This window comes from Atheta coriaria, unplaced genomic scaffold (genome assembly GCF_025399875.1).
Source record: "Atheta coriaria isolate IRGN ID8LTWV9N9 unplaced genomic scaffold, Caltech_Dcor_3.1 hic_scaffold_9_pilon, whole genome shotgun sequence".
In the NCBI taxonomy this organism is placed as follows: domain Eukaryota; kingdom Metazoa; phylum Arthropoda; class Insecta; order Coleoptera; family Staphylinidae; genus Dalotia; species Dalotia coriaria.
Genome location: NW_027045451.1, coordinates 307,446 through 329,459, shown reverse-complemented (window position 1 = coordinate 329,459; position 22,014 = coordinate 307,446). Strand labels below are relative to the sequence as shown.

The following is a 22,014-nucleotide window of genomic DNA, read 5'->3' as shown; positions in this document are numbered from 1 at the left end:
GCAACCAATATTACACAATAACACAACCTATAGTTTAATTTAAGCGTTGATGGTAAAGAAAAAACGCAGAATATTAAAGGTTCAGGTTAATTTTACTCGTCGGTTGTGTGTAGAGGCCCGTGAAGCGTCCGAGATTCTCAGGAAAGAGCATTGTTCAATATTGACTCAACATTTATAGGCTGGGCGTTCGAGACTTCATAAATAGGTTCATACAAACCTGTTAATTACTCAGATATGTTGTTAATGCACACACACACACACACAGAGAGCAGCGGCAGCGTCGAGAAGCGATGTATCTCTCGCACGGTGCGACCATTTCGTGTGCACAACGTCGGAGGAGGAGGCATAACGAACCGCAGCGCGGCGAGTGCGATGCTCGTGTTCAATGCTGCCTGCGCGGAGTTCTTCGCGGACGCGCCGTTTGATGGATATGTGCCGATACGCTATAAGTTAATGCACGCATGCGTGTGGTGTGTGTGTGCGCGTGCATTTCTGTCTGAACGAGTTTATGTTTGAGCAAGTGCGCCAGACGAAAAAATTATCATCGATGAGTACTTAGGTGGATGCTTCAAATTTATGCCTTCTTATATTGATAACCTCAGGTTTACCATTCAGTGTAAATATTTAGTAAAACATTAATTTAAACAAGTATTCCCGAGTTTTATATTTTACAAGACGTATTACTTACATGAGAAAATTTATTTTGTGGTTATAAAAACGTTTTTGTTTGTGGTTAATCGAATTTTGATGTTTTATTAAAATTACAACGCGGGAAAATTATTTTATTAGTGTGTGCGTATGCTGCAACCCAAAATACACGTATAAATCAACAAAAACACAAAATTTTTATTTTTTGTGATTTTTGGTTGAAAAAATTAAGAAAACTTTATTTTATGTTGAAATTAGAATAACTATTTTGAGTTTTGTGATTTTTGATTAAAATAAACAGAAACACTAAATTTTTATTTTTTGTGATATTTGGTTGAAAAAAATTTAGAAAACTTTATTTTATGTTGAAATTAGACGCATAACTTTAATATACTGAGTGTTTATTATATTAAAACTCTTAAAAACATGCCTAAATTCATTTCTATGTCAATCTGACAATAAATTCTTGTGCTGCAACCCAAAATACACCAAATCTGACACACAAATTCTCAAAATTTAATTTATCTAAACATGAAATATCTAACAATGAACACTTAAATCTAAAACCAATATTAACATTAGCAATATTACTTATCTATAGTTAAGGACATAAAAAAAAACGCGTAGCGGATGGGTTGTGGCCACTCCAAATCAATTCCCATTCGGCGCCGCACGTCTTGGAAGAAACAATGACTCAAATATTGAATCAATTTTATGTACTTATCGGAGAACCTCAATATCAATTAGGAAATGCCGACATACATACGCTCGTACCGCATGACGTCCATATCGATAATCAAACATTGAAATTTAATAACTTCCTTTTACCTATCCACATAGTTTCCACATGCGAATTCGCGCAAGGTAAACACGCCAAATAAAGATTTTATTAGTGTTTTGTTCGCGCAGCTAATAAATTAAACTGTTTATGCTTGTATTACTCATATCTACAAAGAGTTTGTGACAGCGATGAGGGAGGCATGTAAAAACCCTTGGCCTTCGCCCGCATTATGCGCAAAACACCAACAAAACAAACAATTTAACAATCAACAATCATATAGATACAAATTATAATTATACTGCGTGAATATATGAATATTAGCTTTAACCGTACGCGTCGGTAGTCACAGAAGAAGTAACAATGAAGTTGAATGGCGGGAAGTTTAAAATGGCTGAAAGTATAGTCTATGGAAGTATAGTGTACAGTCTCCATAGTGTAGTCAATTGGATTTGATGTTGACGTAGCTGTCGGTAAAACAGTGTGATAATACAGTGTGATGGTACTATAGTACTTAGGTTTGAGCTTCATTGCTGGAATGCTAGATGGCGTTAAAGTTGTCAAATAGCCAGATGCAGAGGTATTATTGGCTAAACAATTTCTTATTTTATTTAAAAAATAATTTTTTTTATTAAATAAAAAGTAGCCTATAACCATTCGGGGATCACTAAGAATATGTGTACAAATTTTCATGATGATCGGTTAAGTAGTTTTTGCGTGAAAGTGCAACAAACATCAGGACTTTCGCATTTATAATATTAGTAGGGATTTTGTTGCGGAAAGTAAATATCACTCAAATTGTGCTTTTATTTGGTTTTATTTGAGTAAAATTGTTTGTTTTTGGCTTATTTTTCTGTCTAATAGTTTGTAAACTTAAAGACCCTTGAATTCGGATTGATTTTTATATAAAATTGAAGCATCTTTAATATTTCAAGCGAAAAACAAAGAAATTAATTATTTACTAAAATATTACTAAAATTGTGCGTTTTTTAATGCCACAACTCGAAAACACACATTTCTGCACTGTTTTGGAGTGTGTAATTCATTATTTTCCATTCTAGGTATGTAATATACCATTCCGTGTGTTAGAAGATAGTTTTTCAAAAACAATTATTACAATTCACAATGAAAAGGTCGCATGCAATTGTCAATATCAATTAACCACACTCGCAATATATACCAAAAGCAAGGTTTGAGCTTCATTGCTGGAATGCTAGATGGCGTTAAAGTAGTCAAATAGCCAGATGCAGAGGTATTATTGGCTAAACAATTTCTTTATTTTATTTAAAAATAATTTTTTTTATTAAATAAAAAGTAGCCTATAACCATTCGGGGACCACTAAGAATATGTGTACAAATTTTCATGATGATCGGTTTAGTAGTTTTTGCTTGAAAGTATAACAAACATCAGGACTTTCGCATTTATAATATTAGTAGGGATAACCAATCTTGTTGTGGTATGCAACCAACATTACACAATACTATGAGTGACACTCGGTGTAAACAACAGATGTTTACTAACTTGACATTTGCGACGCGATAGACAATAATATAATTGAATTACGAGTGTGTTGTGCTTGAGAAAGTATTGTCGTGATTTGCTAATTGTCGTTTATTCCATCCGCGTGGAATGTCATTAGGCATAAAGTAATAAATTTCTCTTTAATCAAATCACACACCCATATTTGTCGTACATCAATAGATTGAAGAATTTCTAATGTGTAATTGATTAAATATACATTATAATGCTGTTTGCGTTTCGTTTGACATTCGAATATTTAATTAAGCAGAAAACGGAGAAAGTTGCTTTGAAATCACAATTTATATAAAAATAAAACAGCGCCATCTAGATGTTTGTTTTACACCACCTGGAGTTAATTATAAAAGCGCGGTGTGTACGTGAGTGGAAAAAATGAAAAATGATTTATGAATTTTGACGTAGCAAGAGATTGATTTTCCATTTTATTTTTATTATTCCCTCAGCGAATGCAAAAAAGACGTGGTGCGCCGACGTGGCTGCATTATTATTATGTATGTAGGTAATTTTATTGGTTGGGTGGTTGCCGCTGTGTGTGCTGGCCAGCGTGTTTTATTTCCTGCGGGGCTGTTATTGCGATCACTGTCGATGTTTGCAGATTAAAATCTCGTTAATGTTATATAGGCAATAAAATGTGCATTGGATGGAATAATATCATGGATAGTACATATGGAATGTCACCCTACAGGGCTCAAAGACCCTGGCGAGCACAAAATGACGGTTTAAATATGTTTTTCTTTCATTTAAAACCGAATATTTTGTTTTTAATTTGAAATTTTTACGCAGGTTAGTAATGTATACGTGGTAATATGTAGGCAACTAGTTATACACCTCACATATGGTAACTGTCAGTCGTATTCAAAGTTTTTTGTGTTTAAATTAGTAAATCACTAAAAAACAACTTGTAGAGAGTTTTAAAGGTTGAAATAAGTTTGTATCTTTTATCTAGTTATATAAAAATACTGTTTATCTATTTTTTTAGTAAGAAAACACCGATTTTCTGCGATAAACGTGCAAATTCCCAAACTGGAACGATTAGTAGGTGATTTAATTATAAATTAAATTTATAAAGCGCACATATGAGATGTCATCCTACAGGACTCAAAGACCCAGGCGGATATGACAGTTTAAATATGTTTTTCTTTCATTTAAAACAGAATATTTTATTTTTATTTGAAATTTTTACGCAGGTTGGCAATGTATACGTGGCAATATGTAGGCAACCAGTTATACACCTTACATATGGTAACTGTCAATCGTATTCAAAGTTTTTTGTGTTTAAACGAATAAATCACTAAAAAAACACTTGTAGAGAGTTCCAAAAGATGAAATACGTTTGTATCTTTTATCTAGTTATATAAAAATACTATTTACCTATTTTTTCAGTATGAAAACACCGATTCTCTGCGATAAACGTGCAAATTCCCAAACTGGAACGATTAGTAGGTGATTTAATAATGTATATTCTTTATAAAGCATGTAATCTTTTCTAAATTACACATCATTTATATAAGTGAGGCGGAGCCCGGTGTGTTTTATGATTAATTGATGACCCTTGGTGCTAATGGCTCTTGATATCTTCCACTTCTCGCTTGTTTAACGCTCCGTGCGCTTCGGTCCGCAGATCTTGATGATTTTCGAGCGGACAACAACGCGCCATCAATAACGCAGCCTGTTGCGCTCAAATATTAAATCTCCTAAATGCTCACAATATAATATGCGATCGGAATTCAGTGCTTGGATTGTCGGCAACATGCGGTAGAGTATTAAACAAAGCGGAAAATTTCTTTTAACACTTACACCAACATGAATAAACACATTGTGTGCTTGTAAACGAGTGTACAAAGAATAAAAATGAGAAACGCTCCGTGAAAAGCACATCACGACGGATAAGGTGTCTGCGTCTGTAATTAAGCCCGGGCCGCTCATTTGCGATGCTTCTCTTTGTTGAGAATTAATCACATAAATATTTTACATGTATTAATAGCGTGGCATTTATTTAACTTGCTTGAATTAATGATTTTGTTGTCTCAGGGGTGAAAGTGGTATGTTTAACCACCTTGTTGGATAAAATATGTTTTTTTCTTTAATTTAAAACAAAATATTTACTTTTTCATTTAAACTTTGTAATTTTTACGCAAGGTGGCGTACTATACGTGTCAATGTTATAGGCAACCAGTTATACGACGCGCAAATTGTACCCGACAAGCGTATTCAGCCATTTTTTTCATTGTTTGACGAAAAAGTGAACTGAAAAGTCGTTAAAAGTGTCGTGGGCTGAAACAGACTCTTCCTAGGGGTGAAATATACTTCTGTAAGTATAATATCACTTGGTTTTTATACCTGATTACATAAATATACGATTTATCTATAAAAACATTGTTTTCAACGCAATAAAATCGCTTTGAAAGCAATTTTGCACATATTATGCGTGGCATTTATTTAATTTGCTTGAATTAATGATGTTAGTATACCAGGGGTGAAAGTGGAATGTTTCACCACCCTTTCATCACTTCATTCGCAACGCGTTTGTGTTTTTTCCGAGCGCGTCGATGCCGAAATGTGTTTCCTATCTAAATATCGCTTGTAACGGGTATATACATCCGAAGCTGACGTATATAACACCGAATAATTACATTCTGTGTAGGCAGGAATAAGATTAACGATCGTGCGCCGATGCGCGCGAGGGAGGGGCGGCGAACACGTCTATTGTGGCATCGCCGCCGCCGCCTCCATTGGCGCGATGCCGACGGCGTCGTCGTTACGCAATCGCGGCATTGTGTGCCGCCTCCGCGATCCGGGCGGCGGGTTTTTGCATGCGGAATTCAGTAATTTGCGCAGCGGCGGTTTTCGGAGGGGCTGATTGATAGTTTGCGCTTGTCACCGCGCGCCGATATAGAGAAATGTCCATTAATTTTCGTCCAAAGTTTACTTTATTGACATCGCAGATACGAAACCCTCGTCGAATGATGGATTTCATTCCTGCTTCCCTCTTCATGCCGCTCAATTAATCACATTATGTTTTAATATTATATATCAATAGGCAACTAAATTGCTGCAGTGTTTAACCTTGAGGCGTTAAATACTGTTTAATCTACAACACGTTTTAATGCATCATTACGAATTGTATTTAATGCACTTAATCGTGATTGAAATACATTAATGTATAATAACGTGACACAATTCATGCTCATGCATCTTGATGAGTTCATGATAAAACGTGAAACGTTTTGGTTTTGACCAGTTTTGACGTAAGTTTTATAAATATAAAATTCGCTAGCAGGAATCAAGTCAAAACGTGTAAATTCAACGCCGATGCACACGCATTTATCTTTATAGATTACAACGTGTTTGTAAACACAGATAAAATTCAACATGGATATTTTTTCATCGGCCATGTTAAAATACAGGCATACAGCGACATCTGACGAGAATATAAAATTCTTTTCTTGGATTAAAATGTTCTCAATGGACATGCAGCGCCATCAAGTGTTTATATTTAATACTAACATATTTAAATCTGCATATTTACATAAAATCATTAAAAATCTTTGGATATTATTCGCGATAACCACGTTTCCACACCGTATCTTTGAGATAATTCAATTTGTCACTGTTCAACAGCTTTTCAACCATGTCTGAGAAGCCCAACTCACTTGCAATTCTATATTGTAAGTGAATCAATGGTAATAACTTAAGAACCATCTTCATGTTACGAGCACCATGCTCAGTGTTAATATTTTTAGCTAAATAATGTCTGGATAAGTTGTGGACTAAACTATCAGTGATATTAAACGTCATCAGGTAGTTATCAAAGTATTTGGAGTCGTTTTTAACGATGAAATGTTCAAATAAAATCTGTGCCCAGTCTGGTTGGTAACTAAAGGCTTCTGTGACGATTAGAGCTTGTTGAAAGCTGTAATAATAACAAAATAATGATTATTATAATGCTGACAAAGATATAAAACACAACAAACCTTAATGTTGAAAATAACGCTGCAATTTGCAGCGAGGTCAGATTCAGTATGCAATTTGTTGCTGCATTTGTAGGCACAGCTTTAATCAGTGAAATTTGTAAGGCAATGAGTTCAGCTTGACGTGCAGCATTCATAGCTTTCGCTAGTTTTTCCCCTTGTAGATGATATTCAGCTGCATGACTGTAGTTCTCCATAACTTTACTCAGACATATTTTCGTTCCTTCCGTGTTACTAAACTCGACAAAAATACATTCATCCGGGTTGATTTTTCTGTTGATCATCTCCAGTTTGGAAATGGCGATGAGATTCTTAATCGACTGCCGGGATTCAGCTTCCCACAACTGTGCAACTTCAGAATACAATGAAAAATACAACGCGACCATTTCGTACAGCGTGCGATTATCTGGACAGAACTTTTTCAAATAATCTAAGAGTGCTACACGTAAACCGTTGTCTTTCGCACTTCCTTTCCGCAATAAAAACTCAAATTGGTCGTGATCACGTAGAATATGAAAGACATAGTTTAATTCGTTGTATCGTCCAACACCAGTGAGTAAACGAACGATCAAAGACCAATTTTTAAGTGCCAGGAGTAAATTTATCAAAGTCTGACACTTTTTGAGGATTATTGATATGCCTTCCATGTTGCAATCATATGTATAACACTCATGGCTCAAGATTAACAATTCTATGACCACAGTCAGTTCAAACATGTTTGTCATCTCGTTGGTGACTGTTATTGCTTTGTGCAGAGCACTGCAATATGAATACAACTTAATTCCGAGTTTGGAACAAGCATCTGGTAGTAATTGTAGAATAAGATGGATTTCTTGGTCTAAATTCACGTCCCACATCATGTTTGATCCTTGTTTTGACTTTGTGCAAGTATTTACAGCTGTTACAAGTTGTTCACACAAGAAATCAGCAATCTAAAGCAAAAAACAATTCAAATTTAATGTTTTATAGGTTATATAAGTTTAAAAAGATACCTGTTCTTTATTCCAGTTGTAAATGCAGAAGAAATCATGTGCGACTTCGATTTTATTCACACAATTTGATTTCACTGCATTCAGCAACAACACAGTTGGATCTTCTATGGATAAAATGTTATTATAAGAAATATCTGTGTTGATGCTTATGCGATAAGTCATCAGGATACTTTCACCGAGTTCCATTCCACTTGTAAGTCCTTCAATGAGATTTTCTAGGAGAGATAATGTGTCCTGAACTTTCGGTTCAACATCTAGTAATGTGCCAAAACTAGATGCAGGGCTTCTTGATGTTGAATTTGATAAACGGAATGAAAACAACGGTTTTCTGCGGTGGCTATAAGTGCGATTGTTTTTTACTTTGCGGATTAACAAACGTTCTTGCGCTGAGAGTTGTATAGGTAGAGTTATTCCTTCTGCTAGAGTATAACAAAGTCTGAATATGTCTAAATTGACATTATTGTAGGTAGAAAACAGTTTTTGTAGACGCAATGCTTGAAAAATCGACCCTGATTGTAGCAATTTATGAACTACAACATCAAGTTTCTCAGTTTCTGTCGGTGATAATTCATCACAAAGTTCAGATGTGATTTGGTCGATTTCAGTCTTCATTTCTAAGTAAGACTTGTTAGTTTCTTTATCAATTTGTATAGAAATATTCGGTTGAGTTAATTTTAAATAACTCAACCACATTTCCAACTCAACTTCTTGCTGGTTTTGAAGTTTAAAGTTTCGACACCAGGTGTAGGACAACGTGAGGATTTTATACCGCAGTATTTCATCGTTTATCTTTGTATTTTTATAGAATTTCACAGCGTTTTCCGGTGAAATCGCATACTTTTTAAATTCATTATCACATTTTATCCAATACTGCTCGGTTTCTTGTTCTTCTCTACTGGAATCACTCCATTTCTTCATCAATATCTCATCAACAAGCACATTTTCAACTTGTGCGACCTTTCAAAGCCTCTTTGTACTTCTCTGCAGCCAACATTGTCAATATACAAGTCTTGATTTCATCGTGATAATGATTAGCGTCGAATAATTTATTAAAATCCAGCTGGACGATGATTTTCCGCTCATAAAAGTAATTAAAATATTCATAGAGATTCGTTAAATTTGGTAGACTGCTGATGAAATATTGCTGCAAGTTTAAATCCATGATTACTTTTAACAGTTGCACACGTTGATAAGGTTTGTCTTGATTGTTTAACGCTGTTGCCAGTAGAGTAATCGCTGTGTTCTCAATCCACAATTTATTATTGAGATATAACATATCATGATCTATCTCTGGCACATAACTGTTCGAACGTTTCATCTTTAACTTGTCATGGAAGTATTTTAGGTCTTCATTTTGTGATTTATCATCAAAGTTTAAATATTGACAATCTACTAGAAAGTCTAGAAAGTTCTTCAGGGGATTATCCTAAAAAGAAACAATAAAATATTAAACTAAACTATTTTTTCTTATATTTAACTAAAAATGAAATTTTCAATACTTACAAGTAAAAATATACACAAACTTTGTCGCAGGGTTTTGTAAAAACGTTTCTCAGCAACTTTTTGTAGAAAATTAGTAACCATATGACCAACAGTTGCTAAACGCTCACAAGCTTCAACTTCAATTTCACATGAAATGCTCAACCAAGTCAACCAGCATGTTACAACCGAGTCAGGTTCATAAGTTGTTGCTAACACAGCGAGTAATGGATATTTATAATATTGACAAGCATAAAGCAGTGCTTTTGGAGGATCATTACTATTGTGGCATCGAATTAACACTTGTAGTAAATCAGTTCGATTGTCATCTGAACATTCAACTTCACTGATGTAATCTGATAAACCACTACTGGATGTATTGCTTCCCCAACTTGATTGTGAAGTAACACTTGACATCATATCACTTTCCATGTGTTTCAACAATCCGATTCTTGCGAGGAAAAACTTTCGAGCGTCTCTATCACGTAGCAATACATTTTTTGTTCTATAACTAAATCATGCGCCAAAGCATGTGATAAATGATCATATAGTGCATGATTTGTAAAGTGTGTTACTAATTTATTCACTTGTTCTTGTGGATAATCAAATTTGTGTATGATAAACAGAAATTCCGGCCATTTTGAGGCAATTGCAAGTTGTTCCAAGTATAATTCAGGTAATTTGCATCCATAGTGAATTGCTAACTTAATTACTAACTCTAGTTGTATATAGTTATCAATAAATTCATCATTTGTTGTTGGAAATAGGTTTTCTTCATATAACTTTACAATTTCGTATGTTTTTCCATTTAAGAATAAAGTTTTAACTTCATTTTGTGTTTTTCCACGTTCATGTAGTAATTTAGCAGCTGCAAGCTCAATTTTTAATTCGTTTGTCTTTATATTCAGACAATCGAGGAAATATAAACAAGATGCAGCTATGTCATCACGTTTAAAGTTTTTAATCAACAAACGACGCACGTTTCGCTCAACAATATTCAAATTTTCCTTCTCTGCGAGTTTTAATGCTTTTCCTGGCCGACAATAAAACAAAAACGTCGCATAATCGAGTATTTTATGATGTCCATAGCTTTGTACCAATTGTTCCGACTTAAAATTCGGTCTCTCAATGATTCCTTGATTAAAACGATATGGAAACAAATCCTCCACGTCGATTTTGAAGTGTTTTCGCAATAAATCAAACCTAGTTATACCACTTGATGGAATATTGGTTAATATTTTGCTCAGAAATGTTTCTATTGTTGGTAAAACTCTTAAAATGTTTGAATTATTCAAGAGGAACTTCTGTATGTTATCTCCAGTTAGTTTTGTTAATATTAACTGCAATAATGCTTGGAATTTTTCTTCTGGTTGATTAATAAATGTGTTGATTTCTTGTAAGTTAACAGCAAGCACTTGTCGATTGTTTGGATTGTGTGATATATCTTTACATGACTTCAACAGAGTTAATATTTGATTGTCAGATGAATATAGATAGTCTTCATCTGGTAGACATGCATCCAAAGCAATAAACATGTTGTTTGCAACACAATAGTCTCTTAGTTGTTGTTTAAAGTTGTCATAGGTTAAATTTGCTGATGACTGTGAAAGAATTTCTTCTAAATTTTCATTCAAAGTGTTTTTGCTTGTTCTCGCAAGTATTTTTCTTATGTCTTTCAATTCCTCAGAGTTGAATATTCCATATTTTGACAGTGTATCATAAACAAACTCTTTTGTCTCAACATGAATATCAGTACTTTGTAATAAATAAGAATACATTTGTTCACTTATCTGTAATTCCGATAGTATCATAGTCAGTTGATTTTCTTCACTGTGGTCAAAAACACATCCATTTTGTACATCAAGCCATATTTTTAGGAATGGTTTATCATTTGATTCCAGAGCACTTGTCCACAAAAACGATGCAGTTAGTAAAGGAGATAAAGTAAAATCTAAAAGTTTTAAAATAAAATATGTGTCATAATAAATATGAATATAATGTTTACCATAGTATTTTAAAAATAATTTAGCCACTAGTTTAGCTTTCCATTCAGTATCACAGTCAATCAACATCTTCAAAGTGACTTCATTGGCTGTTTTCTGTTTGAAAGCAGTCAGTGCATCATTATCATTCATAATAATATTAAACAGTCTCATATTTAGCTTAAATTCTTCATTTAATTGTCCATTCTTCTCTAGATGACTAGCCAAGAAGTTCATGTTGTCCACATCTGGTGTATTCAACATTATGTTGGTGATTTCAGTGAATGGATCCAGGTTAATGTTTTTGAGTATGTGAGATGCTCGAAAGATTTGCTTGTTTTGTAGGAGTTCCATTGCCCATTCAATGACTTCTTCTTTAAACCATTGTTTGATGTTGTCAAGTGATACATGCTTCTTTTGCTGGAGAAATGTGTAAGCTAGCTCTACATGGGAGCCTTTTGCAGCTGATTCTCTTACAACTTCTCTGAGACCCATTTTTCTCCATCCTTCCCATATTATTAGTGTTTCTTTACTGAGATGCTTAGGAGGTGACATGTTTTGTATTCTAAATTGTGAATTTGTTTAAATTTGTTGATTTGGTTAATGTTTGAGTGGACATACCTATTTTGTTGGGTTCTGATGATATTGCACTGATATTGCACTTATTTTAGTTAATTGTTGTGATGTGGTTGTTGAGCTCTGTGTTTTGGACCATTGTAAGTGGAATGCAAAAGTTCACAGTTCACGAAGTCAATCAATGGTTCAATGGTTGGCTTTGTAATGTGGACTATGCGTCATTACAACGATAAGGTTGTTTGTTTTGTTTGGAAACGTTTTAAATTTCGTTTTAAACAGAACACATTCATGTTTTCCATAACCTGCACTCCAATATTATGTTAGCTCTTCTCTTATTGAGTTCAAGGTGACAGGAAAAATTCAAACGCCCACGTTTTACGGGTTTCTCGCAGAAATTCAAAAAGGAATCTAGATTCTGTTACATAAAATTGATTTTTGAAGGAGAATGACCATTTCAGAGGTTTGTAAAGTTATATTTGATTGTTATTATACCGGGACAGCGCGTACGCAGTCCCGACTACCAAAAATTGCGCGCCCGAGTTATCCACATTAGGGATAATCGCAGGGGTCAGCCCAGCCGTAGTGCAATGGGAGGGCCTCACCCTGGGGGAACCGCCTTATTGATCACGGTAACCCCTACGCCAGGTAAGTATGCCTTTGGCTGCTTACCTGGCCCCTTATAAGCGAATTGCTTTGTATTTTTCATGTAGAACTTTTAAAGTACCATCTATTGGGAAGACCTTAGTTAATTTTACTGAAAATATTCCATAGATGGCGCTAGTACTTCCAACAATGGAGGTATCTTATTTACTATTTCTAAACCTCCAGAAATTGTGTAGTTTAACTTTAAAAACATTAAATTCGCAAAATTTACTAAAATGCATCCCTTGTGGGGATCGAACCCACGACCTTTGGATTAGAAGTCCAACGCGCTATCCGCTGCGCCAAAGGGACTCACACAAGGGTCAAAACCAGGGGCGTAGCTACCGCCATATTTGCCGTATCAATTATACGGGGCCCCTGGGCCACGGGGGCCCCCAAAGTGTGTAAGGAAAAACCTTTACCTCCATATAAGGGCCCCCAAAAAAAAATTTATACGGGGCCCCGACAAGGCACGCTACGCCACTGGTCAAAACCACAAATTGATCGAGAACACCATGAATATTTTAAATACAAATTTATTTCATCTCTTAAAAATTAGATCTCAAAAGGTTGGGAAGCAACTTGTTGGACTTGCTCCTGATGCCAATTACCTACACCCACAGCTGGCGTAGGTAGGGTACCACGACCAGCATACACCACCCTTTTACCAACCAAGTTCTCCATTCGTGTTTTCACAAAACTCCACGCACCCATATTCCTAGGTTCCTCCTGACTCCAAACAAACTTCGTAACGTTAGGATATTTCGACAATTCCGCTTGTAATTCATGAGTTGGGAAAGGGCAGAAACTTTCTAACCTCACCAAAGCCACATCTCTCACATTCAGAGACTCCCTTTTATCAAACAAGGTATAATAATGCTTTCCGGAACATAAAATCACTTTTTTGACCAATCTGGGATCAATATTTGGATCACCCAAGACAGGTCTAAAGGAGGTACCTTCCTCCATGTCAGAATAACTTGAAGTACAAGCGGATAATCTCAGTAATGTTTTCGGAGTGATGATAATCAAAGGTTTCCGGAAGTTCCTCACCATCTGCCTCCTCAGGAGATGAAAATATTGTGCTGGTGTGCTTGGTTGACACACCTGCATATTCACATTATCACCATCAGGTCTATCCTCATGGGAATCAGTCAATTGTAGAAATCTTTCTAATCTACAAGAACTATGCTCGGGACCTGCCCCATCATACCCATGTGGTAACATAATGGTAATTCCAGAGGACCATAACCATTTACACTCTCCACTGGTGATAAAAGTATCGAAAATAACCTGCGCAGTGTTGAAGAAGTCCCCGAACTGGGCTTCCCAGATGATCAAATTGTTAGGGTTCTCTACACTCATGCCATATTCGAAACCCAGGACTGCTTCCTCGGAGAGAATACTATTTGCCACTTCAAGATGCCCAGTTTGATTGGGATCAATGTTATTGAAGGGGATATACATTTGGTTTGTTTCCTGGTCGACCAGCATGCAATGTCTGTGTGAAAATGTTGCACGGCCGACATCTTGTCCACTTATCCGCACGTTATAACCTTGGTAGATTAGGGATCCTAGGGCGAAGGCTTCAGCTGTAGCCCAGTCTATATTCTTACCAGATTCCAAGCGTTTTTTTCGAGAATATACGTAGTTTTTAAGGAGATTCGGGTGGATATTCTAAATAAATACGTTTGGTCATCATTTGGATATAAAATTTTCTGAAAAAAGAACTTACGAAAGATTCAGGGTATGCAATGGATTTTTCCCCGATGTATTTTTGTACTTCTTGACTAATTCCTGTATCCCAAACAGTAATTTGGTCCTTAGCCTGAGTAAACCCTGTCCATTGACGGGTAAAACATGGATCTTCAGGGGTATAACTATCAACCATTCGTAATTCTTCATTTAACCAATTGTTATGGTTTTGTATAAGGTCCTGACGTTCATTTTGGGTCATTATGTTTTCTTTTATCATTTTTTCTGAATATTTATCTGGTACGGTTCTGAAATTTTAAATTTTTTCAATCCCTACTAATATTATAAATGCGAAAGTCCTGAAGTTTGTTACACTTTCACGCAAAAACTACTTAACTTATCATCATGAAAATTTGTACACATATTCTTAGTGGTCCCCGAATGGTTATAGGCTACTTTTTATTTAATAAAAAAAATATTTTTTAAATAAAATAAAGAAATTGTTTAGCCAATAATACCTCTGCATCTGGCTATTTGACTACTTTAACGCCATCTAGCATTCCAGCAATGAAGCTCAAACCTAAGTACTATAGTACCATCACACTGTATTATCACACTGTATTACCGACAGCTACGTCAACATCAAATCCAATTGACTACACTATGGAGACTGTACACTATACTTCCATAGACTATACTTTCAGCCATTTTAAACTTCCCGCCATTCTACTTAATTGTTACTTCTTCTGTGACTACAGACGCGTACGGAACCAACTTCATTATTTTAGATTTTCGCGAGCGAAGCCGCGGGTTAAAGCTAGTTTTTCTATAAATTTTTTAATTCTTACTTTCTGTTTGTGATTAATTTATACTGCGCAGGGTTTGTGAAGGTGGGATCATCAAGTTCATTATGTCCCCATTGTCTATAACAATTCATATCAACAAAAACATCTTTTCTAAATTTCCTCTGATATTCAAAAGCTATTCTGGTAGCTTTTAAAACATCCTAAAATATAAAATAGAATTTTTTGTAATATATGCAACCAATAATACATTAAACATTACTTCAGGATAATCTCCGTTGACGTGAATAACAGGCGATGAAATCATCTTTGCTAAATCCGTACAATACATTGACGATCTCCCTCGGGCCCCTGGAGTTGTAAAACCCACTTGGTTATTAACAACCAAGTGAATACTTCCACCAATTTCAAAGTGTGGTGAGTTGGAAATCGCTAATGTTTCTTGATTTATTCCTTGACCTGCGAAAGCAGCATCTCCATGAACTTGTATATTAACAAACTTTCCTCCAAAGCCTCCAGAATAATATTCTTTACTGCTTGCACTACCATCAGGAGGTGATAAATATTTCGCTCTTGTTTTACCCATGGAGACAGGATTAACTGCTTCCAAGTGCGACGGGTTGTATAACATCGTAACATGAAGGTTATTCCCATTTATATTTAAATCCGTTGAAGAAACTTTTAAAAAAAGTTAAAATTTAATAAGTGTTTGTAATTTTGTTAAAAATTACTTACTAACATGACTTAAGACATCCCCAGTCGCTGAAAATTTCGTTGGGAAGTCTGGTTGTCCTTTTAACTTCATAAACATCTTCACCGGAGGAAAATTCAACATTCCTGTCAATAAATTAAGTCTTCCTCGATGTGGCATTGCAATGACAAGTTCCTCAATGTTATCTTTTGAAGATAATTTAAAAAACTCCGAGAAAAACGCCATCATTGACTCGGCACCTTCTCCTCCATAACGTTTAACACCAGGAAATTTATTCGCTAAAAAGTTATCAAACGCCTGTGATTTAATTAATTCTACAGCTATGATTTTCTTTGTATCATTATCAATTTCCAAACTTGGTAATCTCTCCATTTGAGTAGCGAACCATTCACGTTCTTCTTCACTCTCCAAATACATGAATTCAGCGCTTATTGTCGATGAATAAATCTTTTGCAAACAGTCAACAGCATCTTCTACTGATCCTTGAGTTATATTCGTGTTTAAAGTGCCTTCAAAGTTAAGTTTATCGCTGGTATTAAATCCGTATTGTTGTGGGTCTAATTCATTCTGAAACCTGGTTGAATTCATAAAATTTTGTGTAGTTCTGTACATTTTTCTTTCCAAGGTCGGTTTATATACGTAATAATGTAATAATAAATACCTAGGTTGTTTATTGAATGCCACTGGATTAACATTCGCTATTTTATGTCCGTGTGTGCGGTACGCATCAACCAATCGTTGAAAATTGCCATTATTATTACGTTTTTCAACCGTAGAACGATCAACTACAAAAGAAAATCTTAAAACTTTATTATTACACGTTTAATTAGTAATAAATACCATTAAACTGATTAATTACTCTTGGTTTGTATCCGAATACTCCATCACTATGATATCCGCGTGCTAATTTCACGTTACGCGCACAACACGTTTCATATAATCTAAGCAAACGCATTTTATAAATAAATTTCTATTTAATTATATTCAACTCGCGATGTGAATAAATGAACTGCGAAGAACTAGAAAAAGTTCTCTTTGCGATGATATAATTATTATATTATGTTATTATCTAATCTGTTTGTGAACTTTTGATGAACTTGTTACGTTTTGTATAATGAGTATTCATTGCGTTGATTTTATCTATGACCTTGTATTATAAACGAAAAACTCATCGCAACAATTTATATTTACGAATACGTCGTTTCGCCGCGAGCCAATTCACCGCAGGAAAAATTTTTGTTTTTTGATAATTTGACGCAGAAATAATTGAATTACATGCACAAATTTTTCATATATTAAAGATTTAAGTATAAACTTTAATAAATCAATGTAATATCCTCATAAATTTATTTATTTCTTTGTTAAATTATCAAAAAAACGTTTTTTATTTAAACGGCGAATTGGCTCGAGGCCAAACGACGTATACCCAACCCTACTCCACCAGGAAAGTTCATAAAATCACCGCTAGACGTCGCTAGCAGTATCGTTTTACAATATATAATCTTATTATTATCCAAAACTACATTCACACGTTAGTAACATACAAAACAACAATACGCGTACAACAAATAGCAGATTCTACAGTTATGATTTATCTTTCTCGGAGAATTGAATGATGACTATAACATAAGTGGTGATTAAGTTAACGAAAGTGAATAACATCGCAAAATCGACGTTGAAGAATCCAGCCGCTGAGAATTGTGGACATCGTGCTGTCGCTTGATGAGCCAATATAAACAACTTCTCGCGGATGGCAGGTATGTTGGAATAGCGATACAAAGCTTTGTAACTGATTGTTATGGTTTTTTTGCCTTCATCCACGACTTTCTCGCACATTGTCGCTACGACAACTCCTTGAATCTGCAAAAATATGTAAAAATTAATATTAAATTTAATTATTTTTATATTTTAGTTAAACTCAATTCATTTTTATATTTTTGTTTTGTTTTTTTACTCACTACAATGAAAAGAGTCCAAGAACTGAACAAACAATGAAACGCAGTGAATATTTCAATAACTTTCAGATTAATATCGAAATATAACATGTTTAAAATATGTATGAGTTCTTAAAAACAATATCCAGCCGAAGATATCATTTACCAACGCAATACAATCGCAAATATTCGTGTGCCATTCGATTAATTTATCCGATTCAGCAAAAGTAATTTTATTCGTCTCTAAAGTTTTATTAAACTCTTTTAGAGATCTTCTAATAACACTCCAGATGTACCACATGAGTAAAATAATTATTTGTACGTAGATCATTAATATATGATCCAGAAATGCGACTTCTAAGAAGTGATATTTAAAATTTTGTGTTGACCAAATTAAACTTGTTGCTATCATGCCGATTATTGTGCCGATAAAAGTAAAACCAGCGTAAAATTTATATTTAATCACTGTTTTATTACTTTCGCGTGGGATTAACGAAAGAAGTTGTTTTAAACGTGTGAATAATTGATTTGTTTCTTGAATTTTGTAATAACCAAACTGTGTTATTGAGTAAATCACTAAAAGGACCATATCTACATCGGATAAATGATTGAGAATTTTAAAAACTTTAGTCTCAAGAAAACGGCGGTATTCTTTCATTACTACAACAAAAATTATCGCGGAAATAAATGTTGCACTGATTAAAACTACTCTGAGGGTGTTTTTATTGTTATTTTGGTCGAATTTCGGTAAAATTCCGAGAAAATAACAAAGTTTTAGGAGGAAATTTAAAGTTTTGTGTTGGGTTTTACTAGCGTCCATTTTCAACACCATGTTAATTAATACTAGTGTTGTAATGAAAAGAAAGTTAATGTTTTATGCCAAGATATTAATTAGATGATTAATCAATTAAATTAATTGATATTTTTGTAATTACCCATAAGAATAAGTAAATATTTTTCAAATAACAATAACTTAACTTCTATAAATTTTATTTTCATGAAAACGGCGGAATTTTTTCGTTAAAACAACAAAAATTATCGCCAAAATAAAAGTGTATTAATTAAAAATACCCAGATAATATTTTTATTATTATTGAACTCTAATTTTGCTAAAATACCAAGAAAATAACAAAATATCACAAAGAAACGTTTAAAAAAATTGTTTTGTGTTTTCTTAAGTTACTTATCAACACAATATTAATTAATACTAATGTTCATAAGAAAAACAAAAGAACTAATAACCAAGATATTAATTAATGAATAAATCGATTAAATTCATTAATATTTGTCTAATTACCCTACTAATATTATAAATGCGAAAGTCCTGATGTTTGTTACACTTTCACGCAAAAACTACTTAACCGATCATCATGAATATTTGTACACATATTCTTAGTGGTCCCCGAATGGTTATAGGCTACTTTTTATATAATAAAAAAAATTATTTTTTAAATAAAATAAAGAAATTGTTAGCCAATAATACCTCTGCATCTGGCTATTTGACTACTTTAACGCCATCTAGCATTCCAGCAATGAAGCTCAAACCTAAGTACTATAGTACCATCACACTGTATTATCACACTGTATTACCGACAGCTACGTCAACATCAAATCCAATTGACTACACTATGGAGACTGTACACTATACTTCCATAGACTATACTTTCAGCCATTTTAAACTTCCCGCCATTGTACTTCATTGTTACTTCTTCTGTGACTACAGACGCGAACGGAAGCAACTTCATTATTTTAGATATTCGCGAGTGAAGCCGCGGGTTTTCTTAATTTTACTACCAAATTATAACTTACAACAAAATAAACAATCCAAACAACCATAATAATATACTCCAATGGATGCCATACTTTGTTATATATCGCACAATTCACAAATCTCAACAAATACCCAACAGCGTTCACCGTCTCCAGAAAAATATTCCAACCCCATAAATAATTCAACAACCCGAAGAGATCCACAATGTTCAAATGCATTTTTGTTAAATTTTCTAGTTTACCCACTGCCAATCGACAAGTACTATAATTTATCTGTTCAAATGCTTTATTTAAAGCTTCCGTATATCTCCGCACCATGAAAAAAACCAAACATTTACTAAAGTCACAAATGTGTAATATAAACACACCGACAATTTCACTTATATAAAACACATATATTTCTTTTGATTCTAATATTACTAAATACATATAAAAATCGCATGAGACGCACGTTAAATAAATGAAAAACAATCCGCAGAGTTTCAAAGTCACATTTGAATAAACTTTCACAGTTATGTTATGAAATTGTTTTAAGTCACTGTCGAGTGTATCACAAGTGTTATAAAACTGCTGCCATTTACCAGCGCTGTAATTAAACCAGATGCTTAAGTGTAAATTTAAAAGTCTTACTAAAATAGGTGTGAGTAAAAATGACACGGGGCTTTCGTTGTGTTTTAAATATACCACCACGTTATATAAAGAAAATATATCTATGGAGAGTGATATTATTATTATGAGAGAAACGTAGATTATTTTTGGTTGGAATATTTTTCGTTTGCGGTTGTAAAATGGAAAAATTCCGAGGATTGATAAAAATGTGAGAATGCTGGAAAGTGGCGCGAGTTGTCTGTGCGCCATGATGGTATTACTTTAATATTGATATTTAGAATGTTATGAAATAACAGGAAATAATTAATTAACTGTTGGTATGTTTGTATTGCGCAGAGAGAATTGACGTAACCAAATATTAATTAAATGTGCGGAGTGTTTTTACAGAAAAAAATGTTTAATTACACAAAAATAGCAGCAATACTGATATTGTGTCTTAAATTTGAATTTTTTTGTTTATTTTCACTTTTTCTACGGTTTTGAGACAGAAAAGTGGTAATTTAATCACAAACGGCCAAAACCGTGACTAAAGTACTTTAGTCACGGGGTGGAGCTTACGCCTGCGCATTTACCTACGGTGCAATACAAATCTGCAAGTGGAAATAAAGTGAAAATAGAAATATATAAGAATCACGTCGCTAAACATGGTTAAAGTGCTACTTAGCACACTTGATACTTAATATTATATTATTATAATATTTACCGCGCAGTGTAACGTCCATAAACTGATAACAGCCAAATCCACAATCACAATCTCTTTCGATATAACAAATAAACAAATACACGACAATGCATTAAATATCGCTTGCATATTATTCAATAAAATATGCCAACCAAACGCAATATTGAAATATCCACAGACCGTAGACAATTGATGATGTGCCAGCACAAGATCCAGAACTTTATACTCATTTTGCATTTTTCATCCACAATATCATTTAAAACTTTGAACCGATTCAAGACCAACATAAGCACTGCTACTTCCATCATAACACCAGCGAGATTAAAGTAACTTAACAACTCTGATGCAGCAAAATAAAAATATACATTCACATAATAACCACCCAATGATATAGAAAAATCAAATATCATCAAGCAAATATATAATAAATGCGTGAAAATGATAAAAATATAAATTCTAGACACTTTTACACTCGAATACTTTTGAATCACTTGAAAATTTTCATTTAATAAGGTGAATAACCCATTTATTATTGAGATATTGATAATATTCGTGCTTAAAACAAAATGTTGTAAACCTATACCAATTGATACCCATGCAATGTTATCAATAATCTTCATGAGTAAATTTGTGTTTGAATTTACATTAATTCCACACAAAATAAACATTAAATTTATTATTAATATTATTATAACTGTTTTTATTTTATATGAATTCAAACTTTTGGTTTTTAAATGATATTTCGGGAATATTCCTAAAGTTTTAGCGATATTATAGGGAATTTTCAATTCATTCTTCATTTTTCAACCGAAAATAATCAACTAATGAATAAAAGTAAAAATTGACATTCATTTCCTTTCGTGGATAATGACTGTTTGTTTTTAATTAATTAGATTAATGTACTGACCAGAAAATAGATCGTCCAACAGAGAAGATCAACCGCACCAACGACAAACATGTCGATAGCGATGATAAACAAACTGATGCATGACAACGCGTTGAAAATGGCTTGTAAATTATTATAGAACATATGCCATCCGAATAAATCGTTATAACAGTCTATGATATCACACAAATTAAGATGCACTCCGATTAATATGTTTATTTTCTCATTGTTGTATTCACCACTGATTATTAGCGTATTAAATAATTCAAAACGGTTTTTAATTGATAGTTTTATGATGGTTTCCAGTAAAATCAA

At 33.8% G+C, this 22,014-nt stretch overlaps 2 protein-coding genes, 1 long non-coding RNA gene and 2 other non-coding genes across 5 annotated transcripts; 1 reads left to right on the top strand and 4 right to left on the bottom strand.

Annotated features, from left to right (window-relative positions):
- The first annotated feature begins 4,163 nt into the window (after positions 1-4,163).
- On the top strand, positions 4,164-4,480 carry LOC135797988 (uncharacterized). Its single transcript, XR_010549653.1, has 2 exons — positions 4,164-4,297; positions 4,350-4,480. It is a non-coding gene; the product is annotated as an uncharacterized lncRNA (long non-coding RNA).
- A 1,397-nt stretch (positions 4,481-5,877) lies between these two features.
- On the bottom strand, positions 5,878-12,616 carry LOC135797985 (spatacsin). The gene is given in 8 exon segments (XM_065310626.1): positions 5,878-6,879; positions 6,941-7,869; positions 7,930-8,889; positions 8,891-9,355; positions 9,433-9,911; positions 9,914-11,359; positions 11,414-11,955; positions 12,012-12,616. Coding segments are annotated over 7 exon segments (5,169 nt in total). The 5' UTR covers positions 11,946-11,955; positions 12,012-12,616; the 3' UTR covers positions 5,878-6,521.
- LOC135799927 (U1 spliceosomal RNA) lies at positions 12,457-12,619 on the bottom strand. Its single transcript, XR_010550092.1, has one exon. It is a non-coding gene; the product is annotated as a U1 spliceosomal RNA (small nuclear RNA).
- A 228-nt stretch (positions 12,620-12,847) lies between these two features.
- On the bottom strand, positions 12,848-12,920 carry TRNAR-UCU (transfer RNA arginine (anticodon UCU)). The gene has a single exon. It is a non-coding gene; the product is annotated as a tRNA-Arg (tRNA).
- Positions 12,921-13,128: 208 nt separating this feature from the next.
- LOC135798845 (probable 2-oxoglutarate dehydrogenase E1 component DHKTD1 homolog, mitochondrial) lies at positions 13,129-16,957 on the bottom strand. The gene is made up of 7 exons (XM_065311809.1): positions 16,659-16,957; positions 16,480-16,603; positions 15,842-16,392; positions 15,369-15,784; positions 15,152-15,309; positions 14,344-14,611; positions 13,129-14,285 (listed from the first exon to the last, which is right to left on the bottom strand). Exons 1-7 carry the CDS (start codon positions 16,771-16,773, stop codon positions 13,164-13,166), a joined length of 2,754 nt encoding a protein of 917 aa, XP_065167881.1. The 5' UTR covers positions 16,774-16,957; the 3' UTR covers positions 13,129-13,163.
- Between the last annotated feature and the right edge of the window lie 5,057 nt (positions 16,958-22,014).